The 22472-nt window shown below is 43.0% G+C and overlaps 1 protein-coding gene across 2 annotated transcripts in view; it reads right to left on the reverse strand.

The window, feature by feature from the left end:
• Positions 1 to 22472, reverse strand: part of LOC139420590 (uncharacterized protein C8orf34 homolog) — a 141212-nt gene that overhangs the window by 15348 nt on the left and 103392 nt on the right. For both annotated transcript variants that reach the window (XM_071170778.1, XM_071170777.1), the window contains exons 12-13: positions 18357 to 18937; positions 1 to 6 (exon numbers count right to left, since the gene is read on the reverse strand). The exon at positions 1 to 6 is cut by the window's left edge and continues 91 nt beyond it. In XM_071170778.1, the coding sequence (XP_071026879.1) occupies positions 1 to 6; positions 18357 to 18937 (587 nt within the window). The remainder of the gene's footprint in view (positions 7 to 18356; positions 18938 to 22472) is intronic.

Genomic DNA, 22472 nt, shown 5'->3' on the forward strand with positions numbered 1-22472 from the left:
CTCATCCTAGAGAGGAGAGGACAGGAGACATTACAGGGTTAATTCCTGCTTGTAGGTACAACAACACAGAGAGGAGAACGGGAGCAGGTTACAGCCACGTTCATGTTTAATTGAGGATTTTTTTTAAACAACAACGATCTACTAATCATTTTATTTAATAAAGATAATGCACGGATGTACAGTTTTTAGGTTGATTATGGATGACGTCTGGCTGTAGTGACATAACAAGCATGTATACTCTATACACAAACTTGCTTGGAATTAAGGAGATACATATTTACAGAGAATAATTTAATCATCATGATGGATGGCTCCACACTATACGGAGTTATGCAGCTTCATTTACAAACGTAGGTATACAACACGAACTGGGCCAAAGTTCAGCGCAAACGACAGAAAAACACATTCTTCTGGAAAAAAATATATTTGATACAACCTCAAAATGGGATTCTGAAGTTTTTAAACAAAGAACCAAAACTAAAAAGAAACTCAACTAATTTCTAAAAGTCGACAAAAGATGGAAAGGAAGAGCTGCTAAGGTACACAACAGAATGTTTTGGTAGATAGAAGGTACACAACAGAATGTTTTGGTAGATAGAAGGTACTAAGGTACACATCAGAATGTTTTGGTAGACAGAAGGTACACAACAGAATGTTTTGGTAGACAGAAGGTACTAAGGTACACAACAGAATGTTTTGGTAGATAGAAGGTACTAAGGTACACAACAGAATGTTTTGGTAGACAGAAGGTACACAACATAATGTTTTGGTAGATAGAAGGTACTAAGGTACACAACAAAATGTTTTGGTAGATAGAAGGTACTAAGGTACACAACATAATGTTTTGGTAGATAGAAGGTACTAAGGTACACAACATAATGTTTTGGTAGATAGAAGGTACTAAGGTACACAACAGAATGTTTTGGTAGATAGAAGGTACTAAGGTACACAACATTATGTTTTGGTAGACAGAAGGTACACAACAGAATGTTTTGGTAGACAGAAGGTACACAACAGAATGTTTTGGTAGACAGAAGGTACACAACAGAATGTTTTGGTAGACAGAAGGTACACAACAGAATGTTTTGGTAGCTAGAAGGTACTAAGGTACACAACATAATGTTTTGGTAGACAGAAGGTACACAACAGAATGTTTTGGTAGACAGAAGGTACACAACAGAATGTTTTGGTAGACAGAAGGTACACAACATAATGTTTTGGTAGATAGAAGGTACTAAGGTACACAACAAAATGTTCTGGTAGATAGAAGGTGGACAACAGTAGGTTTTGGTAGATAGAAGGTACTAAGGTACACAACAGAATGTTTTGGTAGACAGAAGGTACTAAGGTACACAACAGAATGTTTTGGTAGATAGAAGGTACACAACAGTATGTTTTGGTAGATAGAAGGTACTAAGGTACACAACAGAATGTTTTGGTAGACAGAAGGTACACAACAGAATGTTTTGGTAGACAGAAGGTACACAACAGAATGTTTTGGTAGACAGAAGTTACACAACAGAATGTTTTGGTAGCTAGAAGGTACATAGGTACACAACAGTATGTTTTGGTAGACAGAAGGTACACAACAGTATGTTTTGGTAGACAGAAGGTACACAACAGTATGTTTTGGTAGACAGAAGGTACACAACAGAATGTTTTGGTAGACAGAAGGTACACAACAGAATGTTTTGGTAGACAGAAGGTACACAACAGAATGTTTTGGTAGCTAGAAGGTACTAAGGTACACAACAGTAGGTTTTGGTAGATAGAAAATACTAAGGTACACAACAGTATGTTTTGGTAGACAGACGGTACACAACAGTATGTTTTGGTAGACAGAAGGTACACAACAGTATGTTTTGGTAGACAGAAGGTACACAACAGTATGTTTTGGTAGACAGAAGGTACAAAACATAATGTTTTGGTAGCTAGAAGGTACTAAGGTACACAACAGTAGGTTTTGGTAGACAGAAGGTACTAAGGTACACAACATAGTGTTTTGGTATACAGAAGGTACTAAGGTACACAACATAATATTTTGGTAGACAGAAGGTACAGAACAGAATGTTTTGGTAGACAGAAGGTACTAAGGTACACAACAGTAGGTTTTGAAGGACAGAAGGTACTAAGGTACACAACATAATGTTTTGGTAGACAGAAGGTACACAACAGAATGTTTTGGTAGATAGAAGGTACTAAGGTACACAACAGTAGGTTTTGGTAGACAGAAGGTACTAAGGTACACAACAGAATGTTTTGGTAGATTGAAGGTACTAAGGTACACAACAGAATGTTTTGGTAGCTAGAAGGTACTAAGGTACACAACAGAATGTTTTGGTAGATAGAAGGTACTAAGGTACACAACAGAATGCTTTGGTAGACAGAAGGTACACAACAGAATGTTTTGGTAGATAGAAGGTACTAAGGTACACAACAGAATGTTTTGGTAGACAAAAGGTACACAACAGAATGTTTTGGTAGATAGAAGGTACTAAGGTACACAACAGAATGTTTTGGTAGACAGAAGGTACTAAGGTACACAACAGTAGGTTTTGGTAGACAGAAGGTACACAACATAATGTTTTGGTAGATAGAAGGTACTAAGGTACACAACAGTATGTTTTGGTAGACAGAAGGTACACAACATAATGTTTTGGTAGATAGAAGGTACTAAGGTACACAACATAATGTTTTGGTAGACAGAAGGTACACAACAGAATGTTTTGTTAGATAGAAGGTACTAAGGTACACAACAGAATGTTTTGGTCGATAGAAGGTACTAAGGTACACAACAGAATGTTTTGGTAGACAGAAGGTACACAACAGAATATTTTGGTAGATAGAAGGTACTAAGGTAAACAACATAATGTTTTGGTAGACAAAAGGTACTAAGGTACACAACAGTAGGTTTTGGTAGACAGAAGGTACTAAGGTACACAACATAATGTTTTGGTAGACAGAAGGTACTAAGGTACACAACAGAATGTTTTGGTAGTTAGAAGGTACACAACAGAATGTTTTGGTAGACAGAAGGTACTAAGGTACACAACATAATGTTTTAGTAGACAGAAGGTACTAAGGTACACAACAGAATGTTTTAGTAGACAGAAGGTACTAAGGTACACAACAGAATGTTTTAGTAGACAGAAGGTACTAAGGTACACAACAGAATGTTTTAGTAGACAGAAGGTACTAAGGTACACAACAGAATGTTTTAGTAGACAGAAGGTACTAAGGTACACAACATAATGTTTTAGTAGACAGAAGGTACTAAGGTACACAACAGAATGTTTTGGTAGACAGAAGGTACTAAGGTACACAACAGAATGTTTTGGTAGACAGAAGGTACTAAGGTACACAACAGAATGTTTTAGTAGACAGAAGGTACTAAGGTACACAACAGAATGTTTTAGTAGACAGAAGGTACTAAGGTACACAACAGAATGTTTTAGTAGACAGAAGGTACTAAGGTACACAACAGAATGTTTTAGTAGACAGAAGGTACTAAGGTACACAACAGAATGTTTTAGTAGACAGAAGGTACTAAGGTACACAACAGAATGTTTTGGTAGTTAGAAGGTACACAACAGAATGTTTTAGTAGACAGAAGGTACTAAGGTACACAACAGAATGTTTTAGTAGACAGAAGGTACTAAGGTACACAACAGAATGTTTTAGTAGACAGAAGGTACTAAGGTACACAACAGAATGTTTTAGTAGACAGAAGGTACTAAGGTACACAACAGAATGTTTTAGTAGACAGAAGGTACTAAGGTACACAACAGAATGTTTTAGTAGACAGAAGGTACTAAGGTACACAACAGAATGTTTTAGTAGACAGAAGGTACTAAGGTACACAACAGAATGTTTTAGTAGACAGAAGGGACTAAGGTACACAACAGAATGTTTTAGTAGACAGAAGGTACTAAGGTACACAACAGAATGTTTTGGTAGACAGAAGGTACTAAGGTACACAACAGAATGTTTTAGTAGACAGAAGGTACTAAGGTACACAACAGTACCTAGTAGACAGAAGGTACTTAGTAGACAGAAGGTACACAACAGAATGTTTTAGTAGACAGAAGGTACACAACAGAATGTTTTAGTAGACAGAAGGTACACAACAGAATGTTTTAGTAGACAGAAGGTACACAACAGAATGTTTTAGTAGACAGAAGGTACACAACAGAATGTTTTAGTAGACAGAAGGTACACAACAGAATGTTTTGGTAGACAGAAGGTACACAACAGAATGTTTTAGTAGACAGAAGGTACACAACAGAATGTTTTAGTAGACTGAAGGTACTCAACAGAATGTTTTAGTAGACAGAAGGTACTAAGGTACACAACAGAATGTTTTAGTAGACAGAAGGTACACAACAGAATGTTTTAGTAGACAGAAGGTACACAACAGAATGTTTTGGTAGACAGAAGGTACACAACAGAATGTTTTAGTAGACAGAAGGTACACAACAGAATGTTTTAGTAGACTGAAGGTACTAAGGTACACAACAGAATGTTTTAGTAGACAGAAGGTACACAACAGAATGTTTTAGTAGACAGAAGGTACACAACAGAATGTTTTAGTAGACAGAAGGTACACAACAGAATGTTTTAGTAGACAGAAGGTACTAAGGTACACAACAGAATGTTTTAGTAGACAGAAGGTACTAAGGTACACAACAGAATGTTTTAGTAGACAGAAGGTACACAACAGAATGTTTTAGTAGACAGAAGGTACACAACAGAATGTTTTAGTAGACAGAAGGTACACAACAGAATGTTTTAGTAGACAGAAGGTACTAAGGTACACAACAGAATGTTTTAGTAGACAGAAGGTACTAAGGTACACAACAGAATGTTTTAGTAGACAGAAGGTACTAAGGTACACAACAGAATGTTTTAGTAGACAGAAGGTACACAACAGAATGTTTTAGTAGACAGAAGGTACACAACAGAATGTTTTAGTAGACAGAAGGTACACAACAGAATGTTTTAGTAGACTGAAGGTACTCAACAGAATGTTTTAGTAGACAGAAGGTACTAAGGTACACAACAGAATGTTTTAGTAGACAGAAGGTACACAACAGAATGTTTTAGTAGACAGAAGGTACACAACAGAATGTTTTGGTAGACAGAAGGTACACAACAGAATGTTTTAGTAGACAGAAGGTACACAACATAATGTTTTAGTAGACTGAAGGTACTAAGGTACACAACAGAATGTTTTAGTAGACAGAAGGTACACAACAGAATGTTTTAGTAGACAGAAGGTACACAACAGAATGTTTTAGTAGACAGAAGGTACACAACAGAATGTTTTAGTAGACAGAAGGTACTAAGGTACACAACAGAATGTTTTAGTAGACAGAAGGTACTAAGGTACACAACAGAATGTTTTAGTAGACAGAAGGTACACAACAGAATGTTTTAGTAGACAGAAGGTACACAACAGAATGTTTTAGTAGACAGAAGGTACACAACAGAATGTTTTAGTAGACAGAAGGTACTAAGGTACACAACAGAATGTTTTAGTAGACAGAAGGTACTAAGGTACACAACAGAATGTTTTAGTAGACAGAAGGTACTAAGGTACACAACAGAATGTTTTAGTAGACAGAAGGTACTAAGGTACACAACAGAATGTTTTAGTAGACAGAAGGTACTAAGGTACACAACAGAATGTTTTAGTAGACAGAAGGTACACAACAGAATGTTTTAGTAGACAGAAGGTACACAACAGAATGTTTTAGTAGACAGAAGGTACACAACAGAATGTTTTCGTAGACAGAAGGTACTAAGGTACACAACAGAATGTTTTAGTAGACAGAAGGTACTAAGGTACACAACAGAATGTTTTAGTAGACAGAAGGTACTAAGGTACACAACAGAATGTTTTAGTAGACAGAAGGTACTAAGGTACACAACAGAATGTTTTAGTAGACAGAAGGTACTAAGGTACACAACAGAATGTTTTAGTAGACAGAAGGGACTAAGGTACACAACAGAATGTTTTAGTAGTTAGAAGGTACACAACAGAATGTTTTAGTAGACAGAAGGTACACAACATAATGTTTTAGTAGACTGAAGGGACTAAGGTACACAACAGAATGTTTTAGTAGACTGAAGGGACTAAGGTACACAACAGAATGTTTTAGTAGACAGAAGGTACTAAGGTACACAACAGAATGTTTTAGTAGACAGAAGGTACACAACAGAATGTTTTAGTAGACAGAAGGTACACAACAGAATGTTTTAGTAGACAGAAGGTACACAACAGAATGTTTTAGTAGACTGAAGGTACTCAACAGAATGTTTTAGTAGACAGAAGGTACTAAGGTACACAACAGAATGTTTTAGTAGACAGAAGGTACACAACAGAATGTTTTAGTAGACAGAAGGTACACAACAGAATGTTTTGGTAGACAGAAGGTACACAACAGAATGTTTTAGTAGACAGAAGGTACACAACATAATGTTTTAGTAGACTGAAGGTACTAAGGTACACAACAGAATGTTTTAGTAGACAGAAGGTACACAACAGAATGTTTTAGTAGACAGAAGGTACACAACAGAATGTTTTAGTAGACAGAAGGTACACAACAGAATGTTTTAGTAGACAGAAGGTACTAAGGTACACAACAGAATGTTTTAGTAGACAGAAGGTACACAACAGAATGTTTTAGTAGACAGAAGGTACACAACAGAATGTTTTAGTAGACAGAAGGTACACAACAGAATGTTTTAGTAGACAGAAGGTACTAAGGTACACAACAGAATGTTTTAGTAGACAGAAGGTACTAAGGTACACAACAGAATGTTTTAGTAGACAGAAGGTACTAAGGTACACAACAGAATGTTTTAGTAGACAGAAGGTACTAAGGTACACAACAGAATGTTTTAGTAGACAGAAGGTACTAAGGTACACAACAGAATGTTTTAGTAGACAGAAGGTACACAACAGAATGTTTTAGTAGACAGAAGGTACACAACAGAATGTTTTAGTAGACAGAAGGTACACAACAGAATGTTTTCGTAGACAGAAGGTACTAAGGTACACAACAGAATGTTTTAGTAGACAGAAGGTACTAAGGTACACAACAGAATGTTTTAGTAGACAGAAGGTACTAAGGTACACAACAGAATGTTTTAGTAGACAGAAGGTACTAAGGTACACAACAGAATGTTTTAGTAGACAGAAGGTACTAAGGTACACAACAGAATGTTTTAGTAGACAGAAGGGACTAAGGTACACAACAGAATGTTTTAGTAGTTAGAAGGTACACAACAGAATGTTTTAGTAGACAGAAGGTACACAACATAATGTTTTAGTAGACTGAAGGGACTAAGGTACACAACAGAATGTTTTAGTAGACTGAAGGGACTAAGGTACACAACAGAATGTATTAGTAGACAGAAGGTACTAAGGTACACAACATAATGTTTTAGTAGACAGAAGGTACTAAGGTACACAACAGAATGTTTTAGTAGACTGAAGGGACACAACAGAATGTTTTAGTAGACAGAAGGTACACAACAGAATGTTTTAGTAGACAGAAGGGACACAACAGAATGTTTTAGTAGACAGAAGGTACACAACAGAATGTTTTAGTAGACAGAAGGTACACAACAGAATGTTTTAGTAGACAGAAGGTACACAACAGAATGTTTTAGTAGACAGAAGGGACACAACAGAATGTTTTAGTAGACAGAAGGGACACAACAGAATGTTTTAGTAGACAGAAGGGACACAACAGAATGTTTTAGTAGACAGAAGGTACACAACAGAATGTTTTAGTAGACAGAAGGTACACAACAGAATGTTTTAGTAGACAGAAGGTACACAACAGAATGTTTTAGTAGACAGAAGGTACTAAGGTACACAACAGAATGTTTTAGTAGACAGAAGGTACACAACAGAATGTTTTAGTAGACAGAAGGTACACAACAGAATGTTTTAGTAGACAGAAGGTACACAACAGAATGTTTTAGTAGACAGAAGGTACACAACAGAATGTTTTAGTAGACAGAAGGTACACAACAGAATGTTTTAGTAGACTGAAGGTACTAAGGTACACAACAGAATGTTTTAGTAGACAGAAGGTACACAACAGAATGTTTTAGTAGACAGAAGGTACACAACAGAATGTTTTAGTAGACAGAAGGTACACAACAGAATGTTTTAGTAGACAGAAGGTACACAACAGAATGTTTTAGTAGACAGAAGGTACACAACAGAATGTTTTAGTAGACAGAAGGGACACAACAGAATGTTTTAGTAGACAGAAGGGACACAACAGAATGTTTTAGTAGACAGAAGGGACACAACAGAATGTTTTAGTAGACAGAAGGTACACAACAGAATGTTTTAGTAGACAGAAGGGACACAACAGAATGTTTTAGTAGACAGAAGGGACACAACAGAATGTTTTAGTAGACAGAAGGTACACAACAGAATGTTTTAGTAGACAGAAGGGACACAACAGAATGTTTTAGTAGACAGAAGGGACACAACAGAATGTTTTAGTAGACAGAAGGTACACAACAGAATGTTTTAGTAGACAGAAGGTACTAAGGTACACAACAGAATGTTTTAGTAGACAGAAGGTACACAACAGAATGTTTTAGTAGACAGAAGGTACACAACAGAATGTTTTAGTAGACAGAAGGTACACAACAGAATGTTTTAGTAGACTGAAGGGACTAAGGTACACAACAGAATGTTTTGGTAGACAGAAGGTACACAACAGAATGTTTTAGTAGACAGAAGGTACACAACAGAATGTTTTAGTAGACTGAAGGTACTCAACAGAATGTTTTGGTAGACAGAAGGTACACAACATAATGTTTTAGTAGACAGAAGGTACACAACAGAATGTTTTAGTAGACAGAAGGTACACAACAGAATGTTTTAGTAGACTGAAGGTACTCAACAGAATGTTTTGGTAGACAGAAGGGACACAACAGAATGTTTTAGTAGACAGAAGGTACACAACAGAATGTTTTAGTAGACAGAAGGTACACAACAGAATGTTTTAGTAGACAGAAGGTACACAACAGAATGTTTTAGTAGACAGAAGGTACTAAGGTACACAACAGAATGTTTTAGTAGACAGAAGGTACACAACAGAATGTTTTAGTAGACAGAAGGTACACAACAGAATGTTTTAGTAGACAGAAGGTACACAACAGAATGTTTTGGTAGACAGAAGGTACACAACAGAATGTTTTAGTAGACAGAAGGTACACAACAGAATGTTTTAGTAGACAGAAGGTACACAACAGAATGTTTTAGTAGACAGAAGGTACACAACAGAATGTTTTAGTAGACAGAAGGTACACAACATAATGTTTTAGTAGACAGAAGGGACACAACAGAATGTTTTAGTAGACAGAAGGGACACAACAGAATGTTTTAGTAGACAGAAGGTACACAACAGAATGTTTTAGTAGACAGAAGGTACACAACATAATGTTTTAGTAGACAGAAGGTACACAACAGAATGTTTTAGTAGACAGAAGGTACACAACAGAATGTTTTAGTAGACAGAAGGTACACAACAGAATGTTTTAGTAGACAGAAGGTACACAACAGAATGTTTTAGTAGACAGAAGGGACACAACAGAATGTTTTAGTAGACAGAAGGTACACAACAGAATGTTTTAGTAGACAGAAGGGACACAACAGAATGTTTTAGTAGACAGAAGGTACACAACAGAATGTTTTAGTAGACAGAAGGGACACAACAGAATGTTTTAGTAGACAGAAGGGACACAACAGAATGTTTTAGTAGACAGAAGGTACACAACAGAATGTTTTGGTAGACAGAAGGTACACAACAGAATGTTTTAGTAGACAGAAGGGACTCTGGAAAAAAGGGGTGAATTGATCATCAAAAACAAAAGAGGACAAAGACACTTCATATAATGAATTTAAATGCCTTTATTTGTATGGCATATTCATTGGAAAGAAAGTTTTAAAACTCTTAACACGTTTCAGCTGCATGGCCTTCGTCGGGGTGGGGGGGGGGGGGGGGGCATAGCTAGCTACCCAGCTGCCCTAGGGCCATACAAATAAAGGCATTTTAATTCATTATATGCAGAGTGCCTTGGTCCTCCTTTGTTTTTGATGATTTCTGAAAGTCTTGGCCGTTGAAAACAGAGAATGTGTGTCTCTCTCTCTCTTTCTCGCTCTAGCTTTTAAAGGCTCTAAAGACTACTAATGGTATTACAAGGAAAGGTACACTGGCCCGTGGAGAAGGAGCAGCCTGTCACAGGGAGAAAACCTCAGTGAACCCAACCAAAGACGCTGAGCGTTGGCTGACGCCAATGTCAGTCCCATTAGTTCTACAGCTGTTTTTATTTTCTTAAAAACCAAGTATACCTCAGAGTACAGTCCTCCGGGCCAAACTTGAATAAATAAATGTGCCCCGTGTTCCCTTCTAAAGGTTTCTATGTGTTCTAGTTTTCAGTGTTAAAAGATGAAGTTTTACCAGCCAGCCAGTCAGCCAGCCAGTACAGTCAGCCAGTCAGTCAGCCAGTCAGTCAGTCAGTCAGCCAGTCAGCCAGTCAGTCAGCCAGTCAGTCAGTCAGTCAGCCAGTACAGTCAGCCAGTCAGTCAGTCAGCCAGTCAGTCAGTCAGCCAGTCAGCCAGTCAGCCAGTCAGTCAGTCAGTCAGCCAGTACAGTCAGCCAGTACAGTCAGCCAGCCAGCCAGTACAGTCAGCCAGTCAGTCAGCCAGTCAGTCAGCCAGTACAGCCAGCCAGCCAGTCAGTCAGACAGTCAGTCAGCCAGTACAGCCAGCCAGTACAGCCAGTCAGTACAGCCAGTCAGTCAGTCAGCCAGCCAGTCAGTCAGTCAGTCAGTCAGCCAGTACAGCCAGCCAGTCAGCCAGTACAGCCAGCCAGTCAGCCAGTACAGTCAGCCAGTCAGCCAGTACAGTCAGCCAGTCAGCCAGTACAGTCAGCCAGTACAGTCAGCCAGCCAGTACAGTCAGCCAGTCAGTCAGCCAGTACAGCCAGCCAGTACAGCCAGTCAGCCAGTCAGCCAGTCAGCCAGTCAGTCAGTCAGCCAGTACAGCCAGCCAGTACAGCCAGTCAGCCAGTCAGCCAGTCAGCCAGTCAGTCAGTCAGTCAGCCAGTACAGCTAGCCAGTACCAAACTTGAATAAATAAATTGCCCCGTGTTCCCTTCTAAAGGTTTCTATGTGTTCTAGTTTTCAGTGTTAAAAGATGAAGTTTTACCAGCCAGCCAGTCAGCCAGCCAGTACAGTCAGCCAGTCAGTCAGCCAGTCAGTCAGTCAGTCAACCAATCAGCCAGTCAGTCAGCCAGTCAGTCAGCCAGTACAGCCAGCCAGCCAGTCAGTCAGACAGTCAGTCAGCCAGTACAGCCAGCCAGTACAGCCAGTCAGTACAGCCAGTCAGTCAGTCAGCCAGCCAGTCAGTCAGTCAGTCAGTCAGTCAGCCAGTACAGCCAGCCAGTCAGCCAGTACAGCCAGCCAGTCAGCCAGTACAGTCAGCCAGTCAGCCAGTACAGTCAGCCAGTCAGCCAGTACAGTCAGCCAGTACAGTCAGCCAGCCAGTACAGTCAGCCAGTCAGTCAGCCAGTCAGTCAGTCAGCCAGTACAGCCAGCCAGTACAGCCAGTCAGCCAGTCAGTCAGTCAGCCAGTACAGCTAGCCAGTACCAAACTTGAATAAATAAATTGCCCCGTGTTCCCTTCTAAAGGTTTCTATGTGTTCTAGTTTTCAGTGTTAAAAGATGAAGTTTTACCAGCCAGCCAGTCAGCCAGCCAGTACAGTCAGCCAGTCAGTCAGCCAGTCAGTCAGTCAGTCAGCCAGTCAGCCAGTCAGTCAGCCAGTCAGCCAGCCAGTACAGTCAGCCAGTCAGTCAGCCAGTCAGTCAGTCAGTCAGCCAGTCAGCCAGTCAGCCAGTCAGTCAGCCAGTCAGTCAGTCAGTCAGCCAGTACAGTCAGCCAGTCAGTCAGTCAGCCAGTCAGCCAGTCAGCCAGTCAGCCAGCCAGTCAGCCAGTCAGTCAGTCAGTCAGCCAGTACAGTCAGCCAGTACAGTCAGCCAGCCAGCCAGTCAGTCAGCCAGTCAGTCAGCCAGTACAGCCAGCCAGCCAGTCAGTCAGCCAGTCAGTCAGCCAGTACAGCCAGCCAGTACAGCCAGTCAGTACAGCCAGTCAGCCAGTCAGTCAGTCAGTCAGCCAGCCAGTCAGCCAGTCAGTCAGTCAGTCAGTCAGTCAGCCAGTACAGCCAGCCAGTCAGCCAGTACAGCCAGCCAGTCAGCCAGTACAGTCAGCCAGTCAGCCAGTACAGTCAGCCAGTACAGTCAGCCAGCCAGTACAGTCAGCCAGTCAGTCAGCCAGTCAGTCAGTCAGCCAGTACAGCCAGCCAGTACAGCCAGTCAGCCAGTCAGCCAGTCAGCCAGTCAGTCAGTCAGTACAGCCAGCCAGTACAGCCAGTCAGTACAGCCAGTCAGCCAGTCAGTCAGTCAGTCAATCAGCCAGCCAGTCAGCCAGTACAGCCAGCCAGTCAGCCAGCCAGTCAGCCAGTACAGTCAGCCAGTCAGCCAGTACAGTCAGCCAGTCAGCCAGTACAGTCAGCCAGTACAGTCAGCCAGTGCAGTCAGCCAGTACAGTCAGCCAGTACAGTCAGCCAGCCAGTACAGTCAGCCAGTCAGTCAGCCAGTCAGTCAGTCAGCCAGTACAGCCAGCCAGTACAGCCAGTCAGCCAGTCAGCCAGTCAGCCAGTCAGTCAGTCAGCCAGTACAGCCAGCCAGTACCAAACTTGAATAAATAAATTGCCCCGTGTTCCCTTCTAAAGGTTTCTATGTGTTCTAGTTTTCAGTGTTAAAAGATGAAGTTTTACCAGCCAGCCAGTCAGCCAGCCAGTACAGTCAGCCAGTCAGTCAGCCAGTCAGTCAGTCAGTCAGCCAGTCAGCCAGTCAGCCAGTCAGTCAGCCAGTCAGCCAGTCAGTCAGTCAGTCAGTCAGCCAGTACAGTCAGCCAGTACAGTCAGCCAGCCAGCCAGTACAGTCAGCCAGTCAGTCAGCCAGTCAGTCAGCCAGTACAGCCAGCCAGCCAGTCAGTCAGCCAGTCAGTCAGCCAGTACAGCCAGCCAGTACAGCCAGTCAGTACAGCCAGTCAGCCAGTCAGTCAGTCAGCCAGCCAGTCAGCCAGTCAGTCAGTCAGTCAGTGAGTCAGCCAGTACAGCCAGCCAGTCAGCCAGTACAGTCAGCCAGTCAGCCAGTACAGTCAGCCAGTACAGTCAGCCAGTACAGTCAGCCAGCCAGTACAGTCAGCCAGTCAGTCAGCCAGTCAGTCAGTCAGCCAGTACAGCCAGCCAGTACAGCCAGTCAGCCAGTCAGCCAGTCAGTCAGTCAGTCAGTCAGCCAGTACAGCCAGCCAGTACAGCCAGTCAGTACAGCTAGTCAGCCAGTCAGTCAGTCAGTCAGTCAATCAGCCAGCCAGTCAGCCAGTACAGCCAGCCAGTCAGCCAGTACAGTCAGCCAGTCAGCCAGTACAGTCAGCCAGTCAGCCAGTACAGTCAGCCAGTACAGTCAGCCAGTGCAGTCAGCCAGTACAGTCAGCCAGCCAGTACAGTCAGCCAGTACAGCCAGTCAGCCAGTACAGTCAGCCAGTCAGCCAGTACAGTCAGCCAGTCAGCCAGTACAGTCAGTCAGTTAGCCAGTACAGACAGCCAACCAGTCCAGTCAGCCAGTACAGTCAGCCAGCCAGCCAGTACAGTCAGCCAGTCAGTCAGCCAGTACAGTCAGCCAGTCAGTCAGCCTCTATGTAGGGTGCACCCTATTCCCTATATACTGTACGGCATTGCACAACTGTTTGTTGTCTATGGGCCCTGGTCAACAGTAGTGCAGTATGTGGGGGAGTAGGGTGCCATTTGGGACACAAGGCTGTGTTTCAAGGAAGAATAGTTACACCAGGAAGAGGAAGGAGAGTTACACCAGGAAGAGGAAGGAGAGTTACACCAGGAAGAGGAAGGAGAGTTACATCAGGAAGAGGAAGGAGAGTTACATCAGGAAGAGGAAGGAGAGTTACATCAGGAAGAGGAAGGAGAGTTACACCAGGAAGAGGAAGGAGAGTTACACCAGGAAGAGGAAGGAGAGTTACACCAGGAAGAGGAAGGAGAGTTACATCAGGAAGAGGAAGGAGAGTTACATCAGGAAAGGAAGGAGAGTTACATCAGGAAGAGGAAGTAGAGATACACCAGGAAGAGGAAGGAGAGTTACATCAGGAAGTGGAAGGAGAGTTACACCAGGAAGAGGAAGGAGAGTTACACCAGGAAGAGGAAGGAGAGTTACATCAGGAAGAGGAAGGAGAGTTACATCAGGAAGAGGAAGGAGAGCTACATCAGGAAGAGGAAGGAGAGTTACATCAGGAAGAGGAAGGAGAGTTACATCAGGAAGAGGAAGGAGAGTTACACCAGGAAGAGGAAGGAGAGTTACACCAGGAAGAGGAAGGAGAGTTACATCAGGAAGAGGAAGGAGAGTTACATCAGGAAAGGAAGGAGAGTTACATCAGGAAGAGGAAGTAGAGATACACCAGGAAGAGGAAGGAGAGTTACATCAGGAAGTGGAAGGAGAGTTACACCAGGAAGAGGAAGGAGAGTTACACCAGGAAGAGGAAGGAGAGTTACATCAGGAAGAGGAAGGAGAGTTACATCAGGAAGAGGAAGGAGAGCTACATCAGGAAGAGGAAGGAGAGTTACATCAGGAAGAGGAAGGAGAGTTACATCAGGAAGAGGAAGGAGAGTTACACCAGGAAGAGGAAGGAGAGTTACATCAGGAAGAGGAAGGAGAGTTACATCAGAAAGAGGAAGGAGAGTTACATCAGGAAGAGGAAGAATAGTTACACCAGGAAGAGGAAGGAGAGTTACACCAGGAAGAGGAAGGAGAGTTACATCAGGAAGAGGAAGGAGAGTTACACCAGGAAGAGGAAGGAGAGTTACACCAGGAAGAGGAAGGAGAGTTACACCAGGAAGAGGAAGGAGAGTTACATCAGGAAGAGGAAGGAGAGTTACATCAGGAAGAGGAAGGAGAGCTACATCAGGAAGAGGAAGGAGAGTTACATCAGGAAGAGGAAGGAGAGTTACACCAGGAAGAGGAAGGAGAGTTACATCAGGAAGAGGAAGGAGAGTTACACCAGGAAGAGGAATGAGAGTAACATCAGGAAGAGGAAGGAGAGTTACATCAGGAAGAGGAAGGAGAGCTACATCAGGAAGAGGAAGGAGAGTTACATCAGGAAGAGGAAGGAGAGCTACACCAGGAAGAGGAAGGAGAGTTACACCAGGAAGAGGAAGGAGAGTTACACCAGGAAGAGGAAGGAGAGTTACACCAGGAAGAGGAAGGAGAGTAACATCAGGAAGAGGAAGGAGAGTTACATCAGGAAGAGGAAGGAGAGCTACACCAGGAAGAGGAAGGAGAGTTACATCAGGAAGAGGAAGGAGAGTTACACCAGGAAGAGGAAGGAGAGTTACACCAGGAAGAGGAAGGAGAGTTACACCAGGAAGAGGAAGGAGAGTAACATCAGGAAGAGGAAGGAGAGTTACATCAGGAAGAGGAAGGAGAGCTACACCAGGAAGAGGAAGGAGAGTTACACCAGGAAGAGGAAGGAGAGTTACACCAGGAAGAGGAAAGAGAGCTACACCAGGAAGAGGACGGAGAGTTACACCAGGAAGAGGAAGGAGAGTTACACCAGGAAGAGGAAGGAGAGTTACATCAGGAAGAGGAAGGAAAGCTACACCAGGAAGAGGAAGGGAGAATCAGATCTGTTTATCCCTTTTCCTCTACATCCAGTTGTATAACCAGGCCCAACATTCCTTCATTCCCTCCTCTCTACCCCCTTTCTCTCTCTCTCTCTCTCTCTCTCTCTCTCTAGCTGTCACGGCCGTTATAAAAGAACTAGACCAAGGTGCAGCGTGTTGAGCGTACATTTTCTCTTTTATTCGAAATGACGAAACAATAAACAATACAAAACAAACCGTGACGCTTAAGGCCATGTGCCATCAAACAAAGTTAACTTCCCACAAACACAGGTGGGGAAAAGGGTACCTAAGTATGGTTCCCAATCAGAGACAACGATAGACAGCTGTCCCTGATTGAGAACCATACCAGGCCAAAACATAGAAATAGAAAATCATAGAAACACAAAACATAGAATGCCCACCCCAACTCACGCCTTGACCAAACCAAAATAGAGACATAAAAAGGATATCTAAGGTTAGGGCGTGACACTAGCTCTCTCTCTTTCTTGCATGACGCTCTCTCTCCCTGTCGATCTCTCCCTGTCTATCTCTCTCTTTCTCTCTCTCCAGCCCTCTCTCTCTCCCTCTTTCAATTCAATTTAAAAAAGGCTTTATTGGCAAGGGAAACATATGGTTATAGTGCCAAAGCAAGTGAAATAAACAAATTTAACAACATCAACTAAAAACTATTAGAAAATAATAGTAGACATTGCACTAAAAAGGTTTTAAAAAGGTAAAGATATTTCACGTGTTATATTATCAGCTGTGGGGGAAGATAAAAAATATATATACAAATAAATTCTCTCTATTTCCCTCTTCTCTCATTGAGCTCTAGCGTCAATCATTTGTGAATCAGAATCAGGCTGCTCCGCTCTGTTCAGCTCGCTGGTGTTTTTTTGATCATCTCACTAGGCGTCAACCACAAGTAAATGTCTGAAAAAATACAGAGGAATCACAAAATTCCTGCCCCCGCCGTTAATTAAACCCTCAGAAAGGGGTAGTGATGGGGAGAAAATGGCTAGTTGCATATCGCAATGTTATTCTACTTGTTTTTATACTGTAGGTAACGTTAGCTAGCGCTAGTCGGCTGTACCTGCACAAAAAACTCCGGTACTGTTCATCCTATAGCTTGTTCTCCAAAAATATATATATATATATGTCGCACTTGCTGTCTCTAACTCTGAATGAAAAGTCAACTGACATTTACTCCTGAGGCGCTGACCTGTTGCACCCTCTACAACCACTGTGATTTTGAGGAGATCTGCATGAAGGAATGAGCCACAATACCAGCAACAGTGTGTGAAAACCTTGTGAAGACTTACAGAAAACGTTTGACCTCTGTCATTGCCAACAAAGGGTATATAACAAAGTATTGAGATAAACTTTTGTTATTGACCAAATACTTATTTTCCACCATAATTTGCAAATAAATTCATAAAAAAATCCTACAATGTGATTTTCTGGATTTCTTTTCTTCTCATTTTGTCTGTCATGGTTGAAGTGTACCTATGATGAAAATTACAGGCCTCTCTCATCTTTTTAAGTGGGAGAACTTGCACAATTGGTGGCTGACTAAATACTTTTTTGCCCCACTGTACAGTATTCTATACCATCTACTGCATCTTGCCGCATTTGTCGCCATCGCTCATCCATACATTTATGTGTACATATTATTTTTCATTATTTTACATTTGTGTGTATAAGGTAGTCGTCATGAATTTGTTCGATTACTTGTTAGATATTACAGCATTGTCGGAACTAGAAGCACAAGCGTTTCGCTACACTCGCATTAACATCTGCTAACCATGTGTATGTGACCAATAAAATTTGATTTGATTTGATGTTTTGGAACATCGTATAGAATTCTGAGAATCATAATACTATAATGAAACAGGCAGGAAGCAGGTCTCGAACCCTCAACCTTCTAGCCAGAAGTCCAGCGCGCTATCGACTGTGCCCCAAAAGCATGCTCAAGCGGCAGAGTCGATATCCACGCTTATAAACCCAGGGTCGTTACAGTTCATATCGTATCAGCACCTGAGTATAGTGATCATATTGTATCGTGAGGTCCCAGGCAATTCCCAGCCTTAGAAAAGAGTCCCCACAAGTCCAAAGTATATTTTAGGGTTAGAATTAGGGTTAGGTTTAGGGTTAGAATTAGGGTTAAGTTTAGGGTTTAGAATTAGGGTTAGGTTAGGGTTAGAATTAGGGTTAGGTTTAGGGATAGTATTAGGGTTAGGGATAGAATTAGGTTTAGGTTTAGGCTTGGGTGTTTGGGTTAGGTTTAGGGTTAGGGCTAGGTTTGGGGTAATAGGATTTTGAATGGCAATCAATTATTTGGTCCCCACAAAACAAATGTGTGTGTGTGTGTGTGTGTGTGTGTGTGTGTGTGTTAGTTATGTGCACAACGCAAACAAGAACACAAACAAGGCTAACATCTACCTGGAGTGTGTGGCCGTGTTCAACAGAATCAAATCTGTGATGCTTTGTGGGTAAATTGTAAATTGACTGACCGATCTACAAATCATAATGAGTTGTTATTTATCATGCAAAATGATTAGTATATCAGTCAGCTGATGTTGAACAAACCTCTGACAGATAGGCCTTGAGGCTGGAGGCCTTGCCCAGACTATCTGTTGTACTCAGCCCAGGAGGCGTGAGCAGGGGCCTGGGTCGGGTTGGCTGACTGGTGGGGGTCACCGGCCTGCTCCGTGACTTCCTGAAGGTCACCTCCTTATGACCCCTGTGACCTCCGTGAACACCGACCCCTGGGGTCACGGCCGTCATGGCCGACTTGGAGGTCAGCAGGCTGTTGGGGGTCATCGGTCTGCTGCTTGGGGTTCTGGGGGTCGTAATTCTGCTGCCGGAGTTGCTGGGGGAATGAGTCCGGTGGCTGCCGGTCATGGTGAGGGAGGTGGGCTTGCGGGTGAGCAGGGGGCTGAGTTTAGGACTGACCAGGGGATAACCTATAGAGCTGGGCTTGGCTGAGCGGGTGAGGATGGGAGACTGAGGTCGTGAAGTCTGGCCGGTTAAGGGGAGGGTACTGGGGAGTGAGGCCGGGAGAGAGGTGTGGAACAAGGGGGTGAGTAGAAGAGAGCTGTGGGGGCTGTTGGGACTCCGCTGGGCTAGTTTCCCCTGCTCTGCCAGCTTGGCCAGGTCCTTCTCCACCTCTGAAAGGAGACAGAGACAAACAGGTTGGGAATATAAATGCATAATGACATTAGGACCTAGAGTCTTCCCTTAAGTTATAACCTAGTCAGGTCCTTCTAGAGTTTTCTCTGAAGTTATAACCTAGTCAGGTCCTTCTAGAGTTTTCCCTGAAGTTATAACCTAGCCAGGTCCTTCTCCACCTCTGAAGGGGGACAGAGACAAAGACAGAACGACCATAACGAATGATGAACAAACAAGATTTATAAATCCATAACGTTACGTCATGGATTTAGAAGCTTCTGATAGGCTAATTGACATCATTTGAGTCAATTTGAGGTGTACCTGTGGATGTATTTCAAGGCCCACCTTCAAACTCAGTGCCTCTTTCCTTGACATCATGGGAAAATGAAAGGAAATCATCCAAGACCTCAGAAAAAAAATTGTAGACCTCCAAAAGTCTGGTTCATCCTTGGGAGCAATTTCCAAACGCCTGAAGGTACCACGTTCATCTGTACAAACAACAGTACGCAAGTACACTGCTCAAAAAAATAAAGGGAACACTTAAACAACACAATGTAACTCCAAGTCAATCACACTTCTGTGAAATCAAACTGTCCACTTAGGAAGCAACACTGATTGACAATAAATGTCACATGCTGTTGTGCAAATGGAATAGACAACAGGTGGAAATTATAGGCATTTAGCAAGACACCCCCAATAAAGGAGTGGTTCTGCAGGTGGGACCACAGACCACTTCTCAGTTCCTATGCTTCCTGGCTGATCTTTTGGTCACTTTTGAATGCTGGCGGTGCTTTCACTCTAGTGGTAGCATGAGACAGAGTCTACAACCCACACAAGTGGCTCAGGTAGTGCAGCTCATCCAGGATGGTACATCAATGCGAGATGTGGCAAGAAGGTTTGCTGTGTCTGTCAGCGTAGTGTCCAGAGCATGCAGGCGCTACCAGGAGACAGGCCAGTACATCAGGAGACGTGGAGGAGGCCGTAGGAGGGCAACAACCCAGCAGCAGGACCGCTACCTCCACCTTTGTGCAAGGAGGAGCAGGAGGAGCACTGCCAGAGCCCTGCAAAATGACCTCCAGCAGGCCACAAATGTGCATGTGTCTGCTCAAACGGTCAGAAACAGACTCCATGAGGGTGGTATGAGGGCCCGACGTCCACAGGTGCGGGTTGTGCTTACAGCCCAACACCGTGCAGGACGTTTGGCATTTGCCAGAGAACACCATGATTGGCAAATTCGCCACTGGCGCCCTGTGCTCTTCACAGATGAAAGCAGGTTCACACTGAGCACATGTGACAGACGTGACAGTCTGGAGATGCCGTGGAGAACGTTCTGCTGTCTGCAACATCCTCCAGCATGACCGGTTTGGCGGTGGGTCAGTCATGGTGTGGGGTGGCATTTCTTTGGGGGGCCGCACAGCCCTCCATGTGCTCACCAGAGGTAGCCTGACTGCCATTAGGTACCGAGATGAGATCCTCAGACCCCTTGTGAGACCACATGCTGGTGCGGTTGGCCCTGGGTTCCTCCTAATGCAAGACAATGCTAGACCTCATGTGGCTGGAGTGTGTCAGCAGTTCCTGCAAGAGGAAGGCATTGATGCTATGGACTGGCCCGCCCGTTCCCCAGACCTGAATCCAATTGAGCACATCTGGGACATCATGTCTTGCTCCATCCAACACAGACTGTCCAGGAGTTGGCGGATGCTTTAGTCCAGGTCTAGAAGGAGATCCTTCAGGAGACCATCCGCCACCTCATCAGGTGCATGCCCAGGCGTTGTAGGGAGGTCATACAGGTACGTGGAGGCCACACACACTACTGAGCCTCATTTTGACTTGTTTTAAGGACATTACATCAAAGTTGGATAAGCCTGTAGTGTGTTTTTCCACTTTAATTTTGAGTGTGACTCCAAATCCAGACCTCCATGGGTTGATACATTTGATTTCCATTGATACTTTTTGTGTGATTTTGTTGTCAGCACATTCAACTATGTAAAGAAAAAGTATTTAATAAGAATATTTAATTCATTCAGATCTAGGATGTGTTATTTTAGTGTTCCCATTTTTGAGCACTGTATAAACACCATGGGACAACGCAGTCGTCATACCGCTCAGGAAGGAGATGCATTCAGTCTCTTAGAGATGAACGTACGTTGGTGCGAAAAGTGCAAATCAATCCCAGAACAACAGCAAAGGACCTTGTGAAGATGCTGGAGGAAACATGTACAAAAGTATCTATATCCACAGTAAAACGAGTCCTATATCGACATAACCTGAAAGGCTGCTCAGCAAGGAAGAAGCCACTGCTCCAAAACCGCCATAAAAAAGCCAGACTACGGTTTGCAACTGCACATGGGGACAAAGATCGTACTTTTTGGAGAAATGTCCTCTGGTCTGATTAAAAAAAATAGAAATGTCTGGCCATAATGACCATCGTTATGTTTGGAGGAAAAAGGGGGAGGCTTGCAAGCCGAAGAACACCGTCCCAACCATAAAGTATGGGGGTGGCAGCATCATGTTGTGGGGGGGCTTTGCTGCAGGAGGGACTGGTGCACTTCACAAAATAGATGGCATCATGAGGGAGGACAATTATGTGGATATATTGAAGCTTTATGGCTGTAACATGGATTATGGGAAGTTTTATGGCTGTAACATGGATTAGGGGAAGTTTATGGCTGTAACGTGGATTAGGGGAAGTTTATGGCTGTAACATGGATTATGGGAAGTTTTATGGCTGTAACATGGATTAGGGGAAGTTTATGGCTGTAACATGGATTAGGGGAAGTTTATGGCTGTAACATGGATTAGGGGAAGTTTATGGCTGTAACATGGATTAGGGGAAGTTTTATGGCTGTAACATGGTTTTAAAGAGCAACTGAACACGCCTATTGGCACGTGTGTTTTTCCTGTTGCTCATTAGGGAAACGAGATTTCAGTCTTGGAGGTGTGTTTCCTGACCAATTCTATGTGTGGTTAATGATGATTGTCCGTCATGAGACACTGTAGATTCAGAGATACATGTTGACGTTTTTAGAGAGAGAGATAGTGACAGAGGCAGAGACAGACAGAGAGAGAGACAGAGGCAGAGACACAGAGAGTGAGAGAGAGAGAGAGAGAAAGAGAGAGAGAGAGAGACAGAGAGAGAGAGGCAGAGACACAGAGAGTGAGAGAGAGAGAGAGAGAAAGAAAGAGAGAGAGAGAGAGACAGAGAGAGAGAGAGAGGCAGAGACAGAGAGTGAGAGAGAGAGAGAGAGAGAAAGAGAGAGAGAGAGAGAGAGAAAGAGAGAGAGAGAGAGAGACAGAGAGAGAGAGAGAGAGAGACAGACACAGAGACAGACACAGAGACAGACACAGAGACACAGAGACACAGAGACAGAGAGACAGAGAGACAGAGACACAGAGAGACAGAGAGAGAGAGAGAGAGAGAGAGAGAGAATTTCCAAGACAATTATGAAATAACATAGATTTGCCTCATTTTATTGTTAAAACGGGAAAAGGAGAAAGCGACGGCGACCACCACATAATACCCGTACGAGATGC

This window comes from Oncorhynchus clarkii, chromosome 11 (genome assembly GCF_045791955.1).
Source record: "Oncorhynchus clarkii lewisi isolate Uvic-CL-2024 chromosome 11, UVic_Ocla_1.0, whole genome shotgun sequence".
Lineage (NCBI taxonomy): Eukaryota > Metazoa > Chordata > Actinopteri > Salmoniformes > Salmonidae > Oncorhynchus > Oncorhynchus clarkii.